At 31.9% G+C, this 12,174-nt stretch overlaps 1 protein-coding gene across 5 annotated transcripts in view; it reads right to left on the bottom strand.

Annotated features, from left to right (window-relative positions):
* Window positions 1-12,174, bottom strand: part of ANKRD17 (ankyrin repeat domain 17) — a 156,349-nt gene that overhangs the window by 90,231 nt on the left and 53,944 nt on the right. For all 5 annotated transcript variants that reach the window (XM_037063434.1, XM_037063435.1, XM_037063437.1 and 2 more), the window contains exon 2: window positions 200-353. In XM_037063434.1, the coding sequence (XP_036919329.1) occupies window positions 200-353 (154 nt within the window). The remainder of the gene's footprint in view (window positions 1-199; window positions 354-12,174) is intronic.

Below are 12,174 nucleotides of genomic sequence, written 5' to 3'. Positions count from 1 at the left end.
TTTTACTCCTGTAATGATAACATTCTTTTAATGAAATGTTCCATGTAATTCTCTAAAAAATGTAACACATTAACCTTTATGAACAGTATTATACTAAATATCCAAGATCATACATTGATAACAACAGGAATTCTTTAGATTTACTATAACCTGATATGATTAAGTAGACTTATAACATATGTGTAATTTGCAGACTTACCTGCAGCTTCTAGTAAAGCTTCCAGTCTAGCTTGGGTTTCTGGATCTACTGTCCTGAGGTCTGCACCATCAGCAGTACCTGATAACAGCAACTTGGAAGCCGTTTCCAGCATTGGGTTTTCCAAATCATCCTGATCCAAAATGAAAGACTCCACCTAGAAAACAAATACAAACAGAAAGGAAGGGAGGGATGAAAGGAGAAAGGGAAAGAAAGAAATAAACAGGAGAAAAAGAGGAGAGAAAAAATATTTCAAAGTAAATATAAATGATAATAAATGCAACACAGTCCTAAAGTCAATGGGATTATATAAGCCCATTATTTAATTAAAGGAGAAAACTATATAAGAATTTTAAAATGTATTAGTCACACGCACTTTCATTTTTTTAAACAGTTTTAATTTGGTGGAGTGAGGGTCTAGCAAAAGGAAGTTACAAGGTTAAATTTCAGACTATGAAACCTCTGACTTAGGTAGAGAACCTAAAAATCAGCTGCCCTTAGATGATTTGCTGTCAGGGCCCTTTTGTTACATGTATAAAGGACTGCATCCCAAAAACTTCACACAAAGATTAAATTTACTATTATTTACCATATTAGAAATTAAACTACAATATCAAAAAATACACATTCATTAACATCACCGCTGGTTTCATCAGAAAAGTTTTTAAGTTCGGGAAAGCTGTCAAGCCCAGGCAAATACATTTTCCAAAATTCTAATTTGTGCTTGAAAGCTTAATTTTATCACCAGCAACAAAACACTGCCAGTCATTTTCCTTGACAGACTCACTTCTATCATTTCTAAGAACTTTTGACAAAAAAACAAGTTTGATCAGTGTAATATATGTCTGTCAGTTATATTTTCAAGCAAAAATGGCACTTCATGGAAAAAAAAAACAAAAAGGAGCTAATTCACCTGACACCCAAAACCCCACAAATGCTCTTCCTCCAAAAACCATCCTTTTGTTTGCAGCACAAATGCTCTGTGTACTTTTCATTTTGTCACATACATTGGTTCTAAAATGACATGTGGTCAAAAGTGGAAATTTAATAAAATTAGTATTTACTGCTTCATTAAGATTGAAAATGGCTTTTTTAAAAAATCTGTGAGTGTATGGCTTTTTTAAAAATCTGGCAGTGAAGAATACAATGATACTAGTACAATTTAAAGAATTAGAAAAGAGCAAACTCCTAAGACACAGGGACGAGTTTGTTTCGACATTCATCATAGTGCTACTTGTAAACAGGAAAAACTGTTATATTTAATTAACACATTTAATACAGAAGGTTAAATTTGGAGGTAATAATGCTTCTCTCCAAATTTCCTAAACTAATGCAGTTTAATATAAAATAACACTGCAAATTTCTAATATTTCAAATACAACTAGACACAGAGCAGTCTGAAAATAATCTCAGTAAATATTTGAAAAACTTCAGTGTATTAATTTTAACCAATCAATAACAACTGTTCAGATGTAAGTGACTTAAGAAGGCAAGTTTCTAAAGAAGTTGCTTTGCAGTAAAATTTTCTGATAAAGAATGTCACAATTTTTCAATCCAATAAGAGAAGACAAAAAAGGAAAAATAAAGGAAATAAACACAGAAAAACGAACATAGGTAAACTAAACAAATGAGAACAAGTAACATTTTAAAGTTTTAGAAAACAAAAGATCTCAAAGGGTACTGCATGGTTAAGTGCCAACAAAAGTAAAGATCAGCGGTACTAAAACTGTTTCAAGAAGGCACTGCACACAGAAGTACATGAAAGGATTTTGACTGAAATAACTAATTTGTACAAGAGAAGGGGAGAAGAAAGAATGTGTCCCTGGTAGACAAGTACAAAATTTCTATATATTAGAACACAGGGTTTACTGTAGGAAAAGTCAGAAAGTTAAAAGTTAGATCACAGAAGGTATTAAATTTCAATTGAAAGTGACTTTCAAACACAAACTTCCCTATACCTGTCATCTTAACTAAGCTTGGTAAAATTTTACTAAGAAAAATGCATGTCAATCTCTTCATGAGAGATATGTAAATACAGAAATGTTTTCTTATTGACTTAAAACTTCTCCACAAACTTTTTTTTAATATTTATTTTTAGAGAGAGGGCAAGGGAGGGAGAACGAGAGGGAGAGAAACATGGATATGAGAGAGGCATATTGATCGATTACCTCTAATGCCCCCCTCACTGGGGACCTGTCCTGCAACCCAGGCACATGTCCTGACTAGGAATCCAACTGGCAATCTTTTGGTTCACAGGCTGGCACTCAATCCACTGAGCCATACCAGCCAGGGCTCTTATGTTGTTTTTTAAGTTCACTACCCTTACTATGTGAAAATTGTGGTAACTTGAAAAGCAGTAAACAAATAACTATGAAATCCTCTACATATATTTTAAAAGATACTAGGATAAGAAAAGAATAGGAACAAATATCTATTAGAGCCTCCCTACTGCCAATGTAAGATGTAATGGTAACTAATTTCAAGGATACTGTTTGAATCTGAACATGAAGTTACCAAAACGGCTTCAGCTCCTACCTAGGAGATCTAAACAACTCTCTCAGCCACCTCTAACTTTCTATTCTGCATAATTTTTTCACAAATTTATCATACATTACTTACTACATATATTTATTGCCTTTCTAACCTTCATGGAAACAGGAACTTCTTTGGTTCACTGATATGTATCAAGCAACTAGAACTATGCTCACCACATTTTCAGAACTTAAATAATTCTAGAGTAATAAAAGATGATTTGGGGAACTTGCCCTTTCAGATTATTATAAAAGACTATAGTGCATTTAGAGAAAGCAAACTAGCTACAAAAAATGAAGTTAATGATGTATTTATACATATAGAAAAAATGTACATTAGAAAGCAGGTAGAGCCAAAGTGATTCATTGATTATTTGCTTCATTGATTATTTACAGAAGATTGGTTATACTAGCTTCTATACTTTTGTGCATAGTAAATCCTTTTGGTTTTGAAAGATTAAAGGTGACCTTTTACTGCAAACTGCTTTTGTTTAAAAAAAATTATTCTTTAACAGTTATTCATTATTCTCTAAAAGTTATTCTTTAATTTTTTAAAAATTATTCTTTTACTAAATAGTAATACTATTTAGGTACCAAAGTAATTAAAATCCTTTTTACTTTCTTCCCAAAATGAACTTAATATAAACACTTGACAATATGAAACAAGTTTTAGATATGTTTATGCCATTAATGGTACTCTTCTGTTCTCAAAACACAAAGACACATGGGACTTTGGAAATGTATGGACACCCATCCAGGGGTATCAAACTCATTTTCACTGGAGGCCATTATCAGCCTTGCAGTTGTCTTCAAAGGGCTGAAATAATTCAGGACTGTATAAATGTAACTACTCCTTAACTGTTAAGGAGTTGAAATTACATTCAGCCCTTTGAAGGCAACTGTGAGGCTGAAGTGGGCCCCAGTGAAAATGAGTTTGACACCCCTGACCTAGACCAATAGTGAATATTACATTTCAAACTAACTCCTCCTCAAAAGATATATGAGCTCTGCCATTACAGAAGACCAGTCCATTTTATAGTGTAATAACTGGTATTCATTTCAAAGGATATAGATATAGTATATTCTGATAGTATAATGGGGACAGCATATATACAACCTTCATTCAATTTACTATATATTCATTCACAACCAATTACATAGTATGTGCAAAAGCAGTAAGATACCTAAAGTGGAATGTAAATGCTATAATTTTATCATAATCAATGCCTTCCACAAACACATAATATACAAAGGCTAGAAAGGCAACTCAATATGCAAGCAGCTAATATATCAAACAAGATTTAGAAATTATATCAAATAGGTACTAATAATTACACAGAGGAGAAAAACAATTCTCAATGAGAGTAACAAAGAAAATAATGCTTAAGGAAGATAAGGCCTTTCAATACTGTGCAAAGAAGCTTAGAATGTATATGAAAGGTTACTGAAGGAATAAAGTATGGCATACTTGTTTTACTGACCTTCACTTAATTGCACATTGCAAATACTTCATTATGTACAAATTAAATATTTCTGTCAACCTAGTGTCAAGCAAATCTACCAGTACAACTTATCCACAGCATTTGCTCACTCTATGTCTCTTTATTCAATTTTGGTAATTCTTGAGGTATTCCAAACATTTTCATTACTGTTGTATTTGTTATGGTGATAGGTGATCAGTGATCTTTGATGCTACAATTGTAATTGTTTTAAGGTGCCATGAACTGTACCTATACAAAAGGAAGAACTTATTCAATAAATGCCACGTGTGTTATAACTGCTCCACCAACCAGCCGTCCCCTCTCTCCCTCTCATTGGGCCTCCCTATTCAATGAAAAATAACTACATTGAAACTAGGTCAATTAATAACTGCAATAACTCTTAGTGCTCAACTGAAGAGTCCCACATCTCTCACTGTAAATCACAAGGTAGAAATGATTAAGCTTAGTTAGGAAGACATGTCAAAAAGCCTAGCAAGGCTGTAAACTAAGCCTTTTATGCCCAACAGCCAAGTAGTAAATGCAAAGAAAAAGTTCTTGAAGGAAATTAAAAGTGTCACTGAAGTGAACACACAAATGACAAGAAAGTGAAACAGCCTTATTGCTGACATGGAGAAAATTATAGTGGTCTGGACAGAAGATCAAACCAGCAATAACATTCCCTTAGGCCAAGCCTAATCCACAGCAAGGCCCTAACTCTGTTCAATGCTATGAAGCCCTGGAAAGGTGAGAAAGCTACAGATGTTTGAAGCTAGCACAGAATGGTTCACGAGGTTTAAGAAAAGAAGCTGTCTCCATAACACTCAAGTACACGATGAACAGCAAGTACATATGTAGAAGATGTAGTAAGTTATTCAAAAGATCTAGCTAAGATAATTAATGAAGTTTGCTAGTCTAAACAATTAATTTTCAATGTAGATAAAACAGCCTTATATTGGAAAAAGATGCCATCTAAAACTTTCATAAATGCCTAGCTTCAAAGCTTCGAAGGACAGGCTGACTCCCTTGTTAGGAGCGTATGCAAGCTGGTGACTTTAAGTTGACACCAATGCTCATTTACTGTTCCAAAAATCCTAGAATTCTTATTATGCAAAATCTACTCAACCGGTACTGCATCAAGGGAACAACAGAGTCTGGATAAGAGCATATCTGTTTACAGCATGGTTTACTCAACCTTTTAAGTTGATTGGTGAGACCTACTGCTCAAAAAAAAGGTTCCTTTCAAAATATTACTGCTCACTAACAATGCACCTGGGTCACTCAAAAGTCCTGTAGAAGATATAAAATAAGACTGATATTGTTTTTAAGCCTGCTAACAACACATCCATTGATGAGGCCATGAATCAAGGAGTAATTCTGACTTTCAGGCCCTATTACTTAAGAACAAACATTTTGTGAGGATATAGGTGCCATTGACAGTGATTTCTCTGATGATTCCGCAAAGGATTTACCACTCTTGATGACATTAGGAACACCTGTGATTCATGAGAAGTCAAAATAGCAACATTACCAGGAATTCTGAAGAAGCCTCGAAGAAGGAATTTCGATTCCAACCCTCACAGGTGACTTTGAAAGTTTCAAGACTTCAAGAAAGAATAACTGTAAGATGTGATGGAAACAGCAAGGGAACTACAATCAGACGTGAGCCTTAAAATGTGAGTGAATTGTTGCAATCTCTGGATGAGCGAAGAAATTGGTTTCTTGAGATATAATCTACTGGTGAAGATGCTGTGGAGACTGTTGAAATGACAAAAGGTGTTAGAATATCACATAAATGTTGTTTATAGAGCAGCAGTAGGGTCTGAGAGATACCGACTTCAATTTTGAAAGAAGTTACTATGGGTAAAATACATCAAACAGCATCACATGCTACAGAAAATTCTTTTGTAAAAGGAAGAGTCAATTGATGAGTGAAACTAAATTGTTTATTTTAAGAAACAGCCACAGCCACCCTAACCTTCAGCAACCACCATCCTGACAGGTAAGCAGCAAGACATGTATTTCATCAGCTAAAAGATGATTCATACCTGAGAGTTCATACAATGGTTAACAATTTTTTTTAGCAACTACGTAGTTTTAAATACTTTTTTAGACAAAATGATATTAGACACTTAAGAGACTGGTAAAATATAATTTTATATGCACTGGGAAACCAAAAAATTCACATGACTATTGCGATATAATCAGTGTTTGAGAAAAATAACTAAAGAACCTGTGAAAGACGGTTTTGGATAGCTGTGACGACAAAATAACCTAGTAGGAACTTACTTCAATAATGTCAGATGACATTATGCAAGGTGGAAATGGGGAAAAGGGTCAGTCTCTCCACATAAACATACTTTAGAAAATGAAAATCCAGTAACTCCAGAATCTGAACTTCTTGGTCTTTAACACTCCCCATTCTTCCATCCCACTCCTATCCACCAATTTATTACTGCTTCTGTTTTATTAGAAACTGCCCTGTTTATTTACCATTGAATTTCAAGCTGGTAATGGCAATTTCAAGATGCTAACCTGTATTTCAAGCAAAGTTATCTAGATCTTGACCATACTACAATGTTTTTAGAATAACAAAGAATTCCCACTCTTGGTCCAGGAAAGCAAAATTACCTTCAATCCAAAAATCCACCGTGCTTAAAATTTGAAGATTTCTTAATCCAGTTAAGGCAGAAAAATCTTAAAAGATTTTTCATGACTTTTCCTTTTAATAAATGTTATTGTTTTTTATTTTTATAACCAATTTTGTCATTTCAATGACAAAGTGATTTTACAGATGTCATTTTACCCACAAAAAAACAAAAACAAAAGTTCAGCCCTGGCTGGTGTAGCTCAGTGGATTGAGCATGAGCCTGTGAAGCAAAGGGTCACTGATCTGATTCCCAGTCGGGGCATATGCCTGGGTTGCAGGCCAGGTCGCCAGTACGGGATACATGAGAGGCAACCACACTTTGATATTTCTCTCCCACTTTCTCCTTCCCTTCCCCTCTCTCTAAAAATAAATAAATAAAATATTTTTTTAAAGTTCATTAGAACTTTACTCAAGGCAAAACCATCACCATGGACTGAATTACATAATTCATGTTATCCCTTATTTACTGATATTCAGAGAATAGCCTACGTAAACATTAATTCAAAGCAACACTAGTTGTGAAACTTGTTATTACTTATCATAAAAATATCTGTTGTATATAAAATACATTAAAAAGCTGCATATAAATAGGTAGACATTAAAAAGTTGAATTTGAGTCTATTAATTTATTAACACTGATTGAATAAATTCTGAATAGTTTACATTATGTCTCCTAAACAAACCCCCCAAAAATGGGTATTTGTTCTTCCTCATTCTTTGGATACAAACACAGATTTATTATATGTAAAATAAGACATTCATAATTGTAGTTGTAATAATTAATTCTTTTGCACATGGCCATGGAACCTAATAAAAAGTTATTTGGAATGTTGTTAAATAGAGTAAACTTCAATTAAAAGACTATGATTCTTAGTAAAGAATAAATTATTCCAAAATTAATATAGTTCAACATAATTCAGATAAAATCTTCAATAGAGTCACTGAACATGGATCTATGTATACACTAAAGTAAAATGATTAAAGAAAAGCACACAAAATCCGTGTAATAAAAAAATGTCGATTCTGAATTTAAACAATGGTATAGTCAATAACAAAAATTAATGCAAGAAAAGGGCAGCCTTGGAATAATAAGACTAATAAACAGGTAGGAAAAAAGCTAGTATAATACTGCCTGTCTTTAACATCTCAGGTAGTTGTTAATAAAAAAATAATAACTTAAAGATAGAAAACAAAAAGCATATTACATTATAAACATATCACTAAAATGGCAAATTATTTAAAAAGTAGGAAAGCCAAAATTCAATGAAATAATGCCAAAAGCCTATTTTCAGAGAAAGGGGGCAATTAGTTTCAAATACTGTTTAACTCAAATCAATGCCTGTAGAAGAACTGAAATAAAACACAGTTTTCAAACTGGATATCAAAACAAAATAAGAAAATTCCATAAATTCAGCTAAAGATAAGAGGTGAGAGAGGATGGATAAAAAGGAAATACATGTTTGCCATAACGTTCAACATTAGGAAAAAGACCAAAAGGCCAAAAAGACCACGTTAATATAAAAGTGAGAGGATTTCTCTTATTTAAAAAAAAAAAAAAGACCCACAGATTACTGTTTTAAAAAAAAGAAAACAACAGATATATGCTATTTTAAGATATAACATCTTAAGATATTAAGAAAAATATCTAATTTTAGTCATAAAGATTGAAAATATATGCATGAAAAAGCAATTCCAGTAAAGGGTACTATTATTAATATCAGTTAAAAAGAATTAAATGCAAAAGCATTAAATAGTAAACAAGATATTTTATAATAAATATAATACACTGAAAGTATTTATGTAATTGCTCAACTTTTACATACCTAACAATCTAATACAAATATATAAAGTAAAAACACTAGAAATATAAAGAACCACAAAGTTCATACAACTTAGTGGGAAATTTACACATACCTATCTGAGAAAATGAGAAGAGCAACAGATTATGCAAGGATATGGAAGATTCAGAAATTATTCCGTGGACTATAACTCTCTTTCATAGTGACACAAAACTTGGTGTATTATGAGAATACAGTCTTTGAAAACAAAAATCTGACTGTCTCTTAAGCAAAGTCAAATCTCAGCAAATAATAATAATAATAATAATAATAATAATAATAATAATAAAGGTTATATTCTTGGCTCATAAAGCTAAAAAAAACTAAAAATCAACAATAGAAAGATGATACTGTACTTGAAAACTTAGAAAGAAAAAAAAAAGCCTACCAATTACCCTGAGAGTACAGAGGAAATGAGAATTTAAACTGTGAGCATATCTCCTATGCTCACAATTGTTCGTTGGATTTGGTCATAGCTGTCCTTAAAGGAAAAAATGTGGGCCTTAAATGTGTTCATTACAACACAACAATATTTAAAATACATAAAATGAAAACTTTCAAAAATAAAAAAATTTGAGTAAGATAAAAATATATGAATAATTTGTGTACAGTAAAAATATAAATAAAGAAATTAATGAGACAAATAATTAATAAAACCAAAACCTGTGTCTTCTGTAAGTCAAGCAAGAAAGAGACAAGACTTTGGCAAATCTGATCATGGAAAATGAGAGAAGGAAAACTATTAAAATTTGAAAACTCAGCACTATAAATTAATAAATATGAAAGTCTAAACAGAATGGATGGTTTCCTAAGAAAAAGAATTATAAAGGTTAATTAAGGAGATCATAGAAATATTAACAGGGTATGTCCATAAAAGAAATATTAAGGGTAGTCACAGGTCTACCCTTCAGAAGGAACAGAGCATTGTGTTATTTACAAAGCTGAGAAAACTCCCTAGCACATAAGCATAAATAATCCTATTACCAAACCTGAAAAAGAGCAGCACAAAAATAAAATTTCAAAAAAAGTTACAGAAAATATACCATTAGATAATTAAATCTGGCAGTTGTTTAAAATAATATCATTCAACACATATAAGAAAGAAGTTACAGTACTCAAAATAACAATTAACTGTACATACAGAAATAGGGATCTTCCCCTGCTGAAATGCTTTTTTCCAAGCTTTCTTCAGGTCTTGGTTTATATTTTACCTTCTCAGATGACGCTATAAGAGGAGGTACTCTCCTCATCTCTCTACCACTCCACCCTCTTGGTTTCCTCCACAGTACTATCACAGCCTAAAATTATCTTGTTCTTGGGTACTTGTTTATTTTCTCTCTTCTCCACATAAAAAAAGAGGATCCATTCAGACTTCCAGCTCTCACCAGTGTTGCAAAGTTCCTGGCACAATACAATATCCAGATAAATACTAGCTGAATATTAAAAATGAAAACATCATAACTAATATGAGGTAAATGTATTATATAATTCTTTACATTAAATTATTAGAGGTGAAAAAGAACATGGATCATCTCAGCAAAAGCACAGGATAAAACACAATATCCATCACCATGAAAATACTTGATAAGCCAAGAAGGAAACTTCAGTTCCTGATAACGTATTTTACCAGAAATCTAAGGCATATATAAATGCAAAAAGATTACAAATTATAAGTATTCCATTTACATTAGGAGAGATGCCCAAATTAGAACTATTAACAGATCTGGAAATCCAACCAATGCAACCCAACCAGAAAGAACAAAACAAACAAAAAATCCCTAGAGAACTAGAAATACTAAAAAACAAAACAAAAACAAAAATGCCATCATTTGCAGAAAACATAATGACCCTTCTAGAAATTTCAAGAGAATTGAAAACTAAATAAATGGTAAGATCAACATACAAAAACCAACAGATTCCCTATAGACTAGCAATAACCAATTGAAAAACAAAATGTAAAATGGAAGATGTAATTCACGATAACAACAAAAACGATAAAATACCCAGGAATAAACCTAACAAGGAAAGTGTAAAACTTACACTAAAAAAAAAAAAAAACCTTTAAAACTTTGCCGAAGGACATAAAAGAACACCTGAAGAAATGGAGAGGCATACCATGTTCCTGGATGGGAAGATTCAATAGTGTAAAGATGTCAATTCTCCCCAAATTAATCTGTAAATTCAATGCACTTCCAATCAAAATCCCAAAGGGATTTTTAATGGAACTTGACATGTTGATTCTAAAGTTCATCTGGAAGAGAAAATACACAGAAATTGCCAAAAAAATTTTGAAAAAACAGTAGGAGGGGTGTCCTACCAGATGTCAAGTATAAAATGACAATAATTAAAACAATGAATGTATTAAATCGGAAATACCTATATTTTGGGCTTTTTAAAATATGATAAAGGTAGTATTTCAAGTCAATGGGAAAAAAGACATTGTTTAATAAATTATTTTGGGAGAATGATTATGAAACTGGAAAAAATGGTGAAGTCTTTATCACAGAATATTTTCCAGATGAAATAAAATAAAATGTACTAGAAACAAATAAAAATAAAGAAGAAAAAAATATGAGACTAAATTACTCTTAAGGTAGTTTTTCTGAAAGACACAAAACCTAGAAGCTAGGTAGGAAAAAAGTGATATTGACAGTATAAAAATGAAAAACCCAAAGATTCCATAAAGTAAGACAACTGACAGGTTAGAAAAATATTATAAAATATAATGTAAGTATTAAAAACAGAGTGATAAACATATCCTAAAATTTCAGTAAGAAAATGACGAACCCCACAATGGGCAAAATAGTAGGCAATTTATATAAGAAATCTTCATTGGGAATCAGGGGTATAAATACAAATTAAAATGATGTATTATTTTTCATCCATTAACAAATAATGTCTAAGGTTTTAGAGGATAATTTGACAGAATCAAAACCAACATTTAAAAAGGCAATTTTCCTTCTAGGAATTTAGTTTACAGAAATACTTGTACATACATGTAAGCAAAAAAAAATGCACAAGGGTGTTAATTACAATACTAATACAGAAAAAATTATAGATAATCTATGTGACCACCAACACAATGGTCAAATAAATAATACCATGAAATAATAGCTGTCTGAATAAAGAAAGCAGATCTATTTTTAAAGCATACCACAACTGTCTAATGAACCTGCCCTGTTCTCTCTATCCCATCACTTTTCATCCCTTTAGCCTTCACTATTTTCCTTTATGAACCTTATCAATAGTGACACCTGCCCCCAATTTGCTTATTGGCTTTCTCTTACTTGAATCTAAGTTAATTTGGGAAAGGACCCTATTTTGTTCCTTGTTCTATCCTTGCATCAAGAATACAGCCTTAAATATAAAATACTTAAAAATATTTACTGAATTAATACAAATATAGGTGCAGAAAGATATTCACATTACATTAGATGAAAAAAAGGGCACACATGGTATGTATCTATTTGTTGATTAAAAA

This window comes from Sturnira hondurensis, unplaced genomic scaffold (genome assembly GCF_014824575.4).
Source record: "Sturnira hondurensis isolate 20B ecotype Veracruz unplaced genomic scaffold, ASM1482457v3 Scaffold0014584, whole genome shotgun sequence".
NCBI classification, from domain to species: domain Eukaryota; kingdom Metazoa; phylum Chordata; class Mammalia; order Chiroptera; family Phyllostomidae; genus Sturnira; species Sturnira hondurensis.
The sequence above is the reverse complement of the archived record's forward strand: the minus strand, read 5'-3'. Positions and strand labels throughout refer to the sequence as shown.